The sequence below is a fragment of the Anarhichas minor genome, unplaced genomic scaffold, assembly GCF_050575085.1.
Source record: "Anarhichas minor isolate MPS153535 unplaced genomic scaffold, ASM5057508v1 ptg000064l, whole genome shotgun sequence".
NCBI lineage: Eukaryota > Metazoa > Chordata > Actinopteri > Perciformes > Anarhichadidae > Anarhichas > Anarhichas minor.
This window is the reverse complement of record NW_027466510.1, coordinates 219,157-234,407: the sequence shown is the minus strand read 5'-3', so window position 1 is coordinate 234,407 and position 15,251 is coordinate 219,157. Positions and strand designations below refer to the sequence as shown.

The following is a 15,251-nucleotide window of genomic DNA, read 5'->3' as shown; positions in this document are numbered from 1 at the left end:
GCTGTCTGTCTGAGAGGAGGGAGTCCTGGTCCTGGTTCAGGTCTCTGGTCCTGGTTCAGGTCTCTGGTCCAGTATTTATGTATCAGGGCCGCGTGGGACGGACCAATCAGAGATGTGTGTGTGTGTGTGTGTGTGTGTGTGTGTGTGAATGGTTTATTCATGGGGTAATTAACTCATTAACATAATTGGATATTTCCACGCATTCCACGAGACAAACGGAATTTCCGAGCAATGACGTCACCGGGTGATTTTAGACTTTTAAAGTTTTAGTTAATTTTTGTCTGCTTGTGATCTGAAACGAGTTTCTAAAAATAAAAAACAAGAAGGAAACTTTTCATTCTGAGTACACAGTTTAATGACAAGTACTCACTTCAGTAAAACAACAACTTTAAGATACTTGATTACATTCAAAATCCTAGAATAGTAACAATACAGAAGTATTATCAGCTTCATGTAGTAAAAGAAGTATTATCAGTAAAATGTACTTAAAGTATCTGCAGTAAAAGTACTCGTATTGCAGTAAAAGTACTCGTATTGCAGTAAAAGTACTCGTTGTGACTGATGTGACATTATTATTTCATACTGAAGCATCAGCGTTAGAGCAGCGTGTTGTAGATACTTTAACTACTTTATTTACAGTCACATAGTCCAGCGGTTGACAACATAGGGGTCAGGACCTCCAAAGGGTCACCAGATAAATCTGAGGGTCCAGAGACGATTAAAGGAAGAGAAGAAGAAGTTCCGATGCATGAATCGTTATCATTTTGTACTTTTCTCTAATGTTCGATTTTTATTTTCCAAAACATTGGTTTATTAATCTGTTTCTGCATCAAACAGATTATTATAGTTATATAATAATCACTGTTTATTATATAACTATTCATTATATAATGACTATAATAATATATTAGTTATATATTCGAGCTGAAATGTCTCTTTGGTCTCAGAGCAGTTTTTTAATAATGTGCTTTATTTTCTCAGCTTCTTTGTGTTTTAAATCTTACAAACTGACGCTGTCACACAAATAGTGGAGTAATAATACAATAATACAATAATACCTGTGTACTTATAAAGTATAAAGATGGAGCAGCATGTCACTGTCAGATGTTTTCCAGCAGACTGATTTATGAAAGGAGTCTGGATTCTCTTGAGTCTGGGTCCCTCTGGGTCCCTCTGGGGTCCTGGTCCTCATCTTTTAGTTTTTTAAAGGAACAACAGGATTCATGCAGGAAACACAAGAAGAAAAGGCTTGTTGTACTCACAATGTAAGAGGTCCGGTTACCCCTCAGGAAAAGCACCGTTAGCTCCGTTAGCTCCGTTAGCTTCTAGCCGCCGGCCATGTTGAGAGCTGTTGAGATGCAGTCGAAATGCCTCCAATCTCATATTAATGATTTATTTCTACTAATATTCTCTGTTCTTTATTGTAACCGTGTGTTTTTACACACCTGATCATAGATTTGCAGCATTATTATGTGAACTGTTGTTATATTCAACTCAATGGACATCCAAAGACAAAAGTACAATAATATTAATAACATGAAGATTAAGACAAACCAGAGACGGTTTATTGTCAAGAACGTTTACAAACAACTGACTTTGTGAAAAGTGTAGAATACATCATTTAAATATTGATTCTTAATGTTCTTAGTGTTTCTGATATGTATTCACGGTTCCTTGAGTCAGAGGAAGGTCTGCTGCTCAGAGTGTGAGTGTGTGTAGAGCCGTGTTGTTGTTGGAGGAGATGTGGAAAACTGTGTGTGTCTTATCTGAGTCTGTTATCAGTGAGCTGTGAGAGGCTGCTTTTCCATCACGCACTCTTTTTCCTCTTTTAACCCGACAGGAAGCGGTGAACCTGAACCAGGCTGGAGGTCAGAGGTCAGCGGGCTGATAAACATCTCAACTCCAGAGCTCTCCTCCTCAGTGAGCCGTGTGGGAACACGAGCTCTGAGGCTCCACACGGCTCCATCATGAATAAAGAGCTGATCCTAACCCTCAGGTCCTCAGCATCATTAACATAATAATATCTAATGTTGGTAACGTGAGATCTCTCAGGAATGCATTCATATCTTATAATTAGCAGCAGCATTGTGCAGGTGAGGGTTCAGTGCTCTACACACACACACACACACACACACACACTAGATGTAACACCTCAATGGGCTCACATGTTTTGGTCAAACTGTGAAAGTTTGTCTTCATGAAGTTTTGTTTTCTTTGATGGTATTCGATGAGGATTCATCTTTGAACAGAGTTTAATGTTTTCCTTCTGACCTTTCTTCAGATTATTTACTATAATAATTATAATTTAAGAAGAGATGACGATGATGTTCTGAGCCTCTTAAACTGCTTTCTTTATTCAACTCATATTCTATTACCTTTATTTTGAAGCTGAAGCTGTGGATGGTTGTTTGGCTGCATTAACCCTTTCAGTGGTTGTTTATTATACACATTAAAGACTAAAAGATGCAGATAAAAATGAAACAGTGACTAGTTTTGATTTTATTCTAGTTTTCTTCCACAATGAACTGTTCTCTTTGTAAACATTGATCAGAAATAAGAAGCTCGTTCTTCTCTCTGAAGAATCTGTTTTAGAACTCCAGATCCCAGCCGGACTCCTCGTCAGGAGGAGGCTCCTCTGCGTCCTCCGGGAAATAGTCAAAGTTGCTGTTGTCCAGCGGTCCGTCCACCTGGTAGAGAGACAGACGTTATTCATATTCATATTAATATCACTAAAGCTCTGATGTGGGAGCTGTTGGCTCACAGAGACCCTGAAGGAAACTCACGGCGGGGGTGAAGGGGGAGGCGATGGTTCCCTGGCGGAGGCCGTCCCAGTTGAAGCCTTCGAACCACCTGAAGGACCAGAACAATGAACGTGTTTCCATGAGAACAGTAAGAGAGCACTCGAGAATGGTAATGGTGTCGTCTCACTTGTGCTTCTGGATGTCCTTCGCTCCATTCTTCTGGTTCCCCAGCCTCTCTGACGGATTGTCCCTGAGAGGAAACGCACGGATTAAAGATAGTTTTTAAAAAACGGATATTTTGGCTTCCTGTTCACACGGAAACAGAGTTTTCGGGTAGTTAAAAAAATGCCCTCGAAGGTGCAGATTTAAACAAAAAAAACGTTTAAAGGCGTCTGGGAAACGATGACGTCATCTCCCAAATTTCGCTCATGCTCGTCGCTGCTTTGCCTAACGAGCATCGGTCAGAAACGACAGCAAAGATGGCCGACTACCGGATCGTTTACGTTTCGTTAGCGTGTCGGCCGCACAATGTTGTTGGTTTCACCTCAGCTGTTGTTTACTATTTGTTTACTATTTGTTTACAATAAGCTCACTGAGCAGGCTCAGAATCTTCTCGTCTTAAAATAATGTAAACATAACTACAGTAAATAAACAACCGTCCTCAGTAACTTTACATAAAAGGCTTAAAGTCCACATGTCTCTTGGTTTCACGTGGGACTCGTACAGCGGTCTCCTGGTTGAAGGTCCTGTGTTTGTTTGACCCTGATTGAGGACGGGAGGACTCTGACTGGTACCTGAAGGCAGCACGATGTCGTCTCGCTCAGAAAGAAGGCACATTTTATTTATTACGGTTACGGTATTACGGTAAAACTTACTTTTGGAGATATAGTACTTAATGATGTTCTTCGCTGGTATTTAACATATTGTTGACGTAGCCTTTATGAACCTACTGACCCGGAGAGCGTTTTAGGGTTGTTTTTTAAAACGTAGAAGAAAATCTCGGTTTAAAGAATTATCTGTATTCGTGTCTACGGACCTTTAGATCGTAGAGACGTTTAGAAGGAAAAGCAGCGTTTCACTGTAATCTGAAAACCTGCAGAGACGTTTGATGAGGTTCGCAGCGCTCTTGGTGATCTTCTTGGGAAACTCGATCATGTCGATGCCCTTCAGGATGATGTTGTAGGTCTGCATCGGGTCAGAGCCGGAGAAAGGAGGACTGGAGGCAGAGAGAGGAGAACCGGGTTCATGAGCGCCGGAGCTATTAATGACTAATATTTACACATTTCTGTCCTCCAAATGAAGGATTTAGAGCAAATCATCATGAAAAGTAACAGTTGGACTCTTTCTGTCTGTAGTATCGTCTCTCTAGTGATCTAGTGCTTTGTGTACATCTTTGTTATGTCGTCACTATGAAAACGACACCAATAGAAAGTCCATTCGGATCCTTTTGTGGTGGAGACACAAACTAAACATCAACGTGACACAAGTGTGTCCTGTACTCTTATCGTATGAAATGGTTATATGTCGGATTTCAAGGTGTGTCTGAGAAACAAGCTGACATTAATTGTCACGATCTTGTTTTATTTTGAAGTGTCCCATGTTTCTTTGACTTCCTGTCTTTGTGGTCTTTTTCTGTGCAGCAGCATCGTTTGTCTCGTCCTCTAGTTGTGTTCAGCTCGTGTGGACGAAGACAGTCTCAGTCCTCCAGTGATGTTCCTTGTTTTTGAACCTGATCCGTTAAGTAAACCCAGTTTGATCTAGACCTCATCCTGCAGGTCTGCGTCGTGCACTTGAGTCTAGATTAACGTACCATGGATTCAAATGTGGAGAAGTTGGACTGTTTACCTGCCGCTGAGCAGCTCAAAGACCAGTATTCCCAGAGACCAGCAGTCGGCGGAGCTGTCGTGGCCTTTGTTCAGGATGATCTCAGGGGCCACGTACTCGGGGGTCCCACAGAAAGTCCACGTCTTCTTCCCCAGACCCACTTTCTTAGCAAAGCCAAAGTCCACCTGATCGAACACAAACACACAACGTCATGGATGTGTTTTCTCTTTTTGATGAATATCTGACCATGCCTTGTGGTGTCACAGACCAGCTTGGCGTATCCTCGGTGGTCCAGGATGATGTTCTCGGGCTTCAGGTCTCGGTAGATGATGCCTCTGGAGTGCAGGAAGGCCAGCGCCTCAATGACGCAGCCGGTGTAGAAGCGAGTGATGCCGTCGTCGAACGATCCTCTGAGAACGGAGGAGAAGCAGAGAGACGCTGAGGAACTTCAAGGTCTCTTAAAGGTAGAAGACTCACTATCACACCTGTCTCACACCTCACCTGTCTCTCAGCTGCGTCCACAGCTCTCCTCCCAGACACGCCTCCAGCAGCATGTAGAGATATTTAGAGTCTCTGAACGTCCGATACAACCTGCAGGAAGACGCTTTAAAAGTTACATCTGAAAGGAATGTTTTCATGTGCAACCAGTGAACAGGAAGTGACCGTATCTGGACTGAGGAGAAGTGACGTAGAGACGCCGTATACGTCTCTGGTAGAGACCTGTCAATCACCGTGTAGCCCCGCCCTAAAGCATCCCCTGCTTTATGGTCTGTTTGACTCTAAATGGACCATAATGTACTAAATGAACATCATGCTGTATTGAAGAAGACTTGAAACTAGAGATTGAGACCATAAACTCATGTTTACAATGTTTACTGAGGTAATAAATCAAGAGAGAAGTAGAGTCATTTTCTCATAGACTTCTATACAACCAGAGGAGTCGCCCCCTGGTGGTCACTAGAGAGAATGCAGCTTTAATTTCAAATTTGTTTGTAGGGACAAAATAAATGTCTACATTTTGTCATTTAGTTAAATTCTAGTGAAGTTGGAACACGTGAATTTGCACCGGCCATGATCTCCGGGTTTTGTTTATTCTCTTCACTGCTTTATTTTGAAAGTCCTACGTTGAAAGAGTTTGATTGACAGACGGTTCATCCAATCACCTGACGGTATGCTGTTAAAGGGCCTTTTGCTCTCACATGGTTAACTCTTCGTATCAGACAAAGTGTCTTTTATTATTCATGAAATTAACTCTTCTTGTGTAAGAGGACGAATATTTGTCGTAGTATAAGCAGAACGTGTCACATTTAATATAGAATAACATTAAATAGGGTTTATGTATGTTGGACGCTGGGTCTAGATATTATAATATCATATTCTGACCCTTTTCACACACTTCTTTATCGTTTACTCTCAAGTTGAAGGTTCATATGTCACGAAATGTGCCTTAAAATCTCAGGACTATAACACAGAACTATTTCAAATATCATAACAGCACCAAGGTGGGAACATAAAGGAGGAGAAGAAGAAGACCTGATGATGAAGGAGCTGTGAGCCTCCATCATGATGCGGCGCTCTGACAGGATGTGGCCCTGCTGGCTGGTGTCCATGATGTGACGTTTCTTTAACACCTTCAGGGCGAACGAGCGGTTGGGATCGTTCTTTAGTTGCACCTGAACACACGAACCATCAGTACGCAGACAGAGGAGAGCAGAGCTTCTTCACACACAACGTTACTCACCAGCTCCACGCGGCTGAAGCCGCCCATCCCCAGAGTGCAGATGACGTTGAAATCACTGAGCGACACTCTGGAGAATAAATCTGCTTCTGCCTGAATACTACAGGACACACATGAAAGGGACAGTTGGTAACTTTCTCTTGTTCTTCTGTGAGGATGGAGACAGATTATTGTTATTATAGTGAACCACTGAAGCTTTAAGTCAAAGTATTTTTATATTATTGGTGCATTAATATGTACATTACTTTAATCTTTCAGCCAGTAAAAATCATTACTTTTTGTATTACTGTAATACATTAATTCATTTATCATATTTTGTATTATTTATGTTCCAGTATTGTTTAAAAGTGACTCAAGTGTCTTTAAACCTCTGAGTACTCACTGGGCCTCGACCTCGTCACTGTCACACTGCTTGTTGTTGTCGTCGTCCAGTCCTCCGATCAGCTGTTTGAAGGACCTGCGACACAAACAAAGCTTCTTATTTCTGTTAAAGGAACAAAGTGAACCGCAGAACTAAACACCAGAGACGTTCACTCACTCTCTGTCAATGACCAGACATGTGACGTCTCCCACAGCGGTGAGGCTGGCTGTACGGACGTCCTCACTGCCAACAGGACACAGGACACAGGACACAGGAGACAGGAGACAGGAGACAGGACACAGGACACAGGAGACAGGACACAGGAGACAGGAGACAGGAGACAGGACACAGGAGACAGGAGACAGGACACAGGAGACAGGACACAGGACACAGGAGACAGGACACAGGAGACAGGACACAGGAGACAGGAGACAGGAGACAGAAGACAGGAATAAGTACAAGTACTCGGATCATCTACTGCAGTAAAAGTACAGAAATACTCTGTTATACTCATTTAAAACCTTATTTAAAGTGACAGTGAGGAACTTCTGACTGGTCTTGAACCAGTCTCAGTTGAGTTCAGATCCTCCAGAAGTGGAGACCCAGGACGTGTTTCTGGACCCGCTGGAGGGAAGGGAGGCACAGGAGAACCAGAACCAGGACTGAGAGGAGCAGACTGTCAGACCTGCTGCAGTAACATGAGAGGTTTTCTAAAGGGACTCTGGTGCTCAGAAACACTACCACTTTAGTCCACAGGGGGCGACAGAACCAACACAGGACTAAACTGAGACTGGTTCATAGAGGATCAGGACTACACTGACTCTGGTTCAGGACCAGATAAAAGTTCAACTCTGTCACTTTAAAGCTCCTCAGTGTTCTGTGGAGGATTTAAATGTGAGATAACGGTCATAATTCATACAGCCACTAGAGGACAGTAGAGTAGAATGATGAAGCGTGTGTGTGTGTGTGTGTGTGTGTGTGTGTGTGTGTGTGTGTGTGTGTGTGTGTCACCCTTTCAGAGCTTGTTCTCCAAACCAGTCTCCTTTAGAGAGCGTCTTCACCACCAGCTGCTCCTCACTGGGGGAGTTCTGCTGGGAGACCTTCACCTGGCGACGTCACAGATCAATATATTTATTTGATCTTTTAGTCACATGTTGCACATGACTGAAAGCTCTCCCTGTAGCCCAAAAACTACTTCCGCCCCATAGACCTCCAAAATAAAAGTCTGTAAAACTGTTGTTAGGACTCTGCTGACCACAGACCAGGTCAACTATTACTCTTCATATTGAGAGCTATTAGTCCACAGAGGTTTCATTTCTAATAAAACTCAACCTGAGCTGCACAAGAAGAATCAGAGGACTTCTTCCAACTCCTCTGGACTCTTCAGCATCGGCTTCACTCGACAGAACCAACCAATACCCAAAACATAACTCAGACACGTTGAACCTCTCCTCAGTTCTCACAACTTTACATCAATTCTTTCACTTTTTAGAAATGGATGACGACCCTGACCTCCTCCTCCTCCTCCTCCTCCTTCTTCTTCCCCTCTCTGCTAATTTCTCTCTTTTCTCCCTCCTAACATATCCATCCTCCTCACCTGTCCTTCACTGATGATGAAGAATGTGTCTCCAGTGGCTCCCTGACGGATGATGTAATCACAGTCGCTGTAATGAGTCTGAGGGAGGATGAGAGTCATGTGTACACCTCAGGATTACTGAACACAGAGTTTTGATTGCAGAAACGGATGCTGTAACGTCTCGAGCTTATTATAGAAAAGTGTGTTTTTTGTAAATCGTCACCTCCTCTAAAACATCGGCCAGTTTGCTGAGAACGTCCTCCGGTAGAGACTGAAACGAGGGAACGCTGAGGAGGAGAGTTCAGAGAGATGTGAGTCATCATGTGGAGAGGTTCTTCAACCAGTGAAGTGGAGGATTGTGTGTGTGTGTGTGTGTGTGTGTGTGTGTGTGTGTGTGTGTGTGTGTGTGTGTGTGTGTGTGTGTGTGTGTGTGTGTGTGTGTGTGTGTGTGTGTGTGTGTGTGTGTGTGTGTGTGTGTGTGTGTGTGTGTGTGTGTGTGTGTGACCTGCGGAGGAAGTCCATGTACTGGGAGTGTTTGATGAGACCAGTTCTCATCATGATGGTCTGGAAACCCTGTCGGTCGATCGCCCACAGCTTGATGTCGGTCAGAGCTGCAGACAGAATTATTTAGTTGGTGATGATTTGAATCTTCAGTGACCTTCATTTATATTTGTTTTGTCAGCATTTTAAAATACTGGTGCATCAAAAACAGACGAGAAAAATGTAGAATAAAACAATTTCAGATCATAGAGGCGTCCCGCAGGGTCCTATTCTGGGTCCTCTTCTCTTCACTATATTCATAATTATAGAATTGATGCCACTCAATGTCTGAACATTTTGTGTGTATTTCTTCTTCTTTCTCTTTCTTCTTCTCTGGTATTATTGTTTGTCGTTCTGGCTCTTATCTGGTACGATGGTGGGATTATTTTATCATCACTTTTTCTTTCTTTTTTTCAAATTCTGAATTTCCTCCTGTAGACTGCTCTGTGTTTGAGAAAATTAAATAAATTAATAAATATCTAAAAGAGTCCACATTGTAACGCACCACCGACCAAATCCCATGAAAACACAACATGTTGGTCCGTCTCTCAACACGGTCTTTAATCTTTAACAACACAGATGATATCGTTCCATCAGTGATTCTCTGTCGTTTATAATTAAACAAACAGGAGGAAGTACATTTTGGGGACTATTTTCAGCGGCGGATGAATCCACATTTGCTGCTCTCGTGAGTATTTGTATGTGCATGAGTCAGAATAGACTGTTGATGCTGATGAAGGAACAACAGTGAGGCTCACTGATGTGTTTTAATGGAGATCAATGGTCACAAACAGTCTTTACTCGTTCCATTGGTTTTGGTCAGAAACTCTTGGAGAAAGATGGTTTGAGTTAAATGTCAAAGTGAAAACATTCGTTGCAGAGAAGAACATGAATGCGATGGAGAGGCTGATTTCTTTAGTGCTCTCTCTCTTCTCTCGGTCGGATGACATTGAGCGACACGAGGACGCTCGCTGAGAGAAACCGAGTTCAGAACCTCATTTAAATAAAATAACTCACACGGCCCAGAAGCAGCGAAACAAAGTCACGTCAGAGATCCAGAAAACCGTTTTATCAGTCAGCGTTTAGGGATCAAAGTGACACACACAGACACAGACACACACACAGACACACACACACAGACACACACAGACACACACACACAGACACACACACACAGACAGACACACACAGACACACACACACAGACACACACACACAGACAGACACACACAGACACACACAGACACACACACACTCTCACACACAGACACACACACACACACTCTCACACACAGACAACACACACACACTCTCACACACAGACAGACACACACACACACACACACACACATTTAAAGCCGATCCGTCATCTGAAGCTCGACTGTCAGACGATAAAATAAAAGGATTAGAAATGCAACGTGTGAACCTGCAGAGTGCAGACGCAGTGGAATAAGAAAAAAACATATTTACTGTCTGAACATGTGTCTCTGAGGTATTTGTCCAGATATCTTATATGCTAAATATATATCAAAAGATGTTTTAAGTGTATTTATACCAGAATATGTCTTTTAAATGTAATTATTAAAATAAATTCCCTTTTAAAGAAATAGCTGGACACTTGGAAAATATGCTTCTACTGTGATGAGAGGATTGATGCCACTCTTTAGTGTGGTTAAGAAACAGCCAGTTAGCTTAGCTTAGCATAAAGACTGGAAACGGGGGGGAACAGCTAGCCGTGCTCTGAGCGCAGGTGACTACTTAACTTGTTATATCTTCGTACAGAAACCTCATAGTTTCACTTTAGACCCAGAAAGATGTTATTTTAAAGGGCCAGTTCATCCAAATCTCAAATCTAATCATATTGATAGTTTTATTAATTCACATTTTGAGATAAGATTTCGCAGGAAAACCATGTTTCTGAAAGCAGGAAAATGTCTTTAGAAGATATACGTAAGTAATAAAATCTGTTTATTTTTCTGTGTGTTTGCCTTCTGAAAGAGGAAGCCGTGCAGACAGATGGAGTTTATGTATCAGACTCTACAGGTGATGAGTGTGGTCGACCTTCATCACAGCTTCTTTATCTGTCACCGGATGAACAAATGATTCATGTTCACTGATTTATTCATTTCATTTCTTTGTGCACAGTCGTGGCCTTCGCTGGTTCTTTGAGGGTCATTGAGTCGAGAAACTCGTGGGCAGTTTTTAAACCATTTCTGAGCATCAGATTGGTATAAAGATGATTGGAATATTGAAGTGTAGATGTGTGATAAATGTGTGTGTGTTACCTGTTACAGTTGCAGTGCGAGTGCAGTTGTACAGGATGGCCAGTTCTCCAAACACTTTGCCCTCACCGATGGAGCACAGTTTCTTCCCTTGTTTGGTCACCTCCACTATCCCCTCTGTGAACAAACAGCAGAACACCGACCACTGAATGTGGTAATATGCAGAGTTATACGCAAATAAGCCTCATCGCAAAAACAGTCACAAAGAGAGATTCTGAAAGTGTATTTGACAGACTGGGATATAAATAATAGTGATGTTGATAACTTAAAAGTAAGGTTTCCTAGTTCCCAGTTAGACATTTCAACTGGAACACCACCTTGTTGGTTTGTGTGGTTTTTGAAGCCTCCAGTTTGACGTTTTGGCCGTCGCCATCTTGCTTTTATACGTATACATCTCTGGTAGAGACCTGTCAATCAACGTGTAGCCCCGCCCTAAAGCATCCCCTGCTTTATGGTCTGTTTGACTCTAAATGGACCATAATGTACTAAATGAACATCATGCTGTATTGAAGAAGACTTGAAAATAGAGATTGAGACCATAAACTCATGTTTACAATGTTTACTGAGGTAATAAATCAAGAGAGAAGTAGAGTCATTTTCTCATAGACTTCTATACAACCAGAGGAGTCGCCCCCTGGTGGACACTAGAGAGAATGCAGCTTTAACGATTCTCGTGTGATCCTTTGATACTGCGAGAAGGTTAACATATTGACCTTATGATGGTGCTAGATGAGGATCACCAAAAGTGATTGTGATTCATCCTGAGGGGAACATGAACGATGAACCACATTTTCATCACAATCGACCTGATAGTTGTTGAGATGTTTCACACAATACCACACATTTCAACCTGCTGATGGTGCTCGAGGAAAATTCAAAGGGTCACCAAAGTCAGAAGGATTCATCATCTGGGGAACATGAATGTCTTCACAAAAGATCTTGGCAATACATCCAACAGTTGTTGAGATATTTCACTCAAAAACACAAATAATGTATCCAAATGCATCCACTTTTTCCATCTGAAGTGCCTGACCGACGAGCGATGAGCGATATAAATAAACCCACGTGAAGAGACGGAGCAGAGATCACGCTGTAAACAAATCCATCCGCACTAAAACGCCTCAACTGAAGCCTTCGAGCTTCAGTTCAGAGCTGAAAGAGACGAAACTGAACAACCTTCTGATTGTAAAACAGGCCTTCTGGCGACAGAGACGAGGGAGCAGCACAACGACAGAACGAGAAGTGTTTCAGTGTGACGGACCGGCCGTCCTTGAGAGGGAAGAAGGTGTCAGCAGCATGTGACTGAAGATGAAGCCTCTAGTTTTCTATCCATTTATACGTTGCCTCCACCACCGGCTCATTATTATGCGTCTCCTCCTGCTATTGTCTACACGTTTTACTTTGTGTCACATCATGTCTCTGATGGAGCTTCTGTTTACGCCGGCTGTTTTTTAATCTGATGTCGCCTGAGCTGGGACAAATGGGCTGTCTGTCCATATCAGTCCAATTCAGTGTCCTCACCTTGGATTACTTTTGTCCCGCTGAGCAGAACGAGCACGAGTCCAGAGAGAGAGGGAGTTCTTCATGCTGTAGTGGCAAGCGCAAAAATACTGATAACTAACAGACAGATTCGATTATGTGGATGATTATGTTCCCCAGAGGATGAACCAAATGTTGTTGGTGACCCGCTGACTTTTCCTCTGGTGACATTTAGTGAAATAGAAGTAATCGGATCCTTTTCTTTGGTAAAAGTACTACTACTACTACTCTAGGGAGTATAAGTACTGCATTCAAAAGTAAAAATGTACTTTGAGGAATTGTGTGCAGCATTTAGGGGGATCTTCTAACAGAAATGGAAGATATGATTAAAAATGTTTTCTTTAGTGTATAATCCCCTGAAACTAAGAATCTTTGTGTTTTCGTTGTTTGAGGATGAGACGTTTACATCTACGTACAGAGCGGCTCCTCTTCATGGAGTCGGCCATGTTGAGCCGCCATGCTTCTACAGTTTCTGGGTTAAATATTACTGCCGCATTAATGTAGATAGTCACAGTGATGTCACACATTGGTTCGTGGACTGCCATTTTGGAGCCTTGAGTGAAGAGTTTTGTACGTCCCTTCTTAATGTGTGTTCATCGCCATCTTGGTTTTTTGTCCATCGCCGTTTTTCGTTTGTCACCAACTTAGTTTGTGGCCGTCGCCATCTTGGTTTTTTTCTTTCGCCATTTCGTTCTTTGTCCATCGCCATCTTGTTTTTTTGCAACCAGATGTGACACAAGAGGGCGGAGCTAAGTTCAACCGAACGCTGAATAAGACATTTTTAGGCGACCAAACTAACTTCCATGAAGTGAAAACAAACTGTGAAAGGGTTAATGTTGAAAGACCGAAATGCTCTGGTAGAGACCTGTCAATCACCGTGTAGCCCCGCCCTAAAGCATCCCCTGCTTTATGGTCTGTTTGACTAGCACAAAATTTGATTAGCACATTACAATATCATCTGAAATAATCCCAGTTTGACTGACCAGTGGAGGATTCTTACCCTCCAGGACGTAGACCGTGGAGCCGTCATCTCCCTCCTGGATGACACAGCAGCCTTTGGTGAGGCTGGTTGGATGCATGCAGTCCATGATGGTGAGGATCTGAACACACGAGCCAACAGATGTTTGTTAAAATCAAACGCATGACAGAAGTCCATTAAAAAGCAGCACAGACGTGTCTCTACCTGCCCGTGTTCCAGATGTTTCATGAAGTCATTGTCCATCAGAGCCCTCTGGATCCGCTCACTGGACCTACACACACACAAGCAGGTCAGTCCAGGTGTGTTAATGTCTATGAATGTGTGTGTGTGTGTGTGTGTGTGTGTGTGTGTGTGTGTGTGTGTGTGTGTGTGTGTGTGTGTGTGTGTGTGTGTGTGTGTGTGTGTGTGTGTGTGTTGTGGACTCACTCTTTGGTCTTGCAGTAGCTCTTCAGTGTGACATCAGTGAGCTGTGAGGGGTCCAGGGCTGTGGGCTCTGCAGAGATCGCCTGTCTCTTAATGCGCTGAGGTTCATCTGGTGCCGCCGGCGTCTGAACGGCTGCTCCTTTAAAACCAATAGAGATCAGGCTGAGACCTGTCAATCACCGTGTAGCCCCGCCCTAAAGCATCCCCTGCTTTATGGTCTGTTTGACTCTAAATGGACCATAATATACTAAATGAACATCATGCTGTATTGAAGAAGACTTGAAACTAGAGATTGAGACCATAAACTCATGTTTACAATGTTTACTGAGGTAATAAATCAAGAGAGAAGTAGAGTCATTTTCTCATAGACTTCTATACAACCAGAGGAGTCGCCCCCTGGTGGTCACTAGAGAGAATGCAGCTTTAACACATGAAGCTCTGACTTCTCTTAAAGAACCGGAGGTTGTATTCTGCAGTTGACACATATTTTCAGACCAAATTCAAAAATAATTCATAACCTTTTTTGTTTTTCTTTTGTTTGTCATGTTGTTCTTGCAGCTAATGTGCTGCAACTGCATTTTCGGTGTTGATCCATGGCTTCAGTCCTGCACCTTCACCCCCGGTGCAGGTGTATAGACTCACCTGTGGCCGTCTCCCCGGCGGTGGTCCCCTGCTGCGAGGCGCTGCGGTGTCGGTCCAGCTCCACCTGCAGCTGGCGGATCAGGTCGTCCTTGGTGTCGAGCTCCAGCTCCAGCTCGTCGATCAGAGAGTCTCTCTGCCGGAGCTCCTCGATCTTCAGCTGCAGAGCCAGCTGGAGGTCCCGCAGGGTGCCGGCGCTCTTCGACACAGCCATGTATAAATACATGTACAGGTGTACTGAGGAGGAGGAGGGACGGGACACATACTCAGGTACTGTACTGAAGTATACAAAGGTGAGGTCGTTTTACTTGAGTACTTCTTATACTTCTACTCCACTAAATATCTGACTTTTTGACTGATCTACTTTGATTCAGATGGTAATGAAGCAGGAATAAAATGTATATTAATACACATATAATACATGTAACACGTGCACAATGAGTACTTTTACTTTTGACACTTTAAAGCTACTATGAGGATCTTTCATTTAGTGATGATTCTGTCGCCCCCTGTGGACTAAAGCTGTAGTGTCTCTGAGCACCAGACTCCCTTTAGAACCTCTCATGTTACTGCAGCAGGTCTGACAGTCTGCCCCTCTGAGTCCTGGTC

The 15,251-nt window shown here is 43.1% G+C and overlaps 1 protein-coding gene across 1 annotated transcript; it reads right to left on the bottom strand.

The window, feature by feature from the left end:
* Positions 1-2,588: 2,588 nt before the first annotated feature.
* Positions 2,589-14,868, bottom strand: LOC142933941 (cGMP-dependent protein kinase 1-like). Its single transcript, XM_076078260.1, has 20 exons — positions 14,646-14,868; positions 14,007-14,142; positions 13,785-13,851; positions 13,602-13,701; positions 11,066-11,179; positions 8,746-8,851; positions 8,464-8,527; positions 8,262-8,339; positions 7,676-7,770; positions 6,842-6,907; positions 6,686-6,760; positions 6,307-6,403; positions 6,099-6,238; positions 5,067-5,156; positions 4,834-4,975; positions 4,587-4,750; positions 3,835-3,957; positions 2,929-2,991; positions 2,784-2,850; positions 2,589-2,687 (listed from the first exon to the last, which is right to left on the bottom strand). Exons 1-20 carry the CDS (start codon positions 14,866-14,868, stop codon positions 2,589-2,591), a joined length of 2,109 nt encoding a protein of 702 aa, XP_075934375.1.
* Between the last annotated feature and the right edge of the window lie 383 nt (positions 14,869-15,251).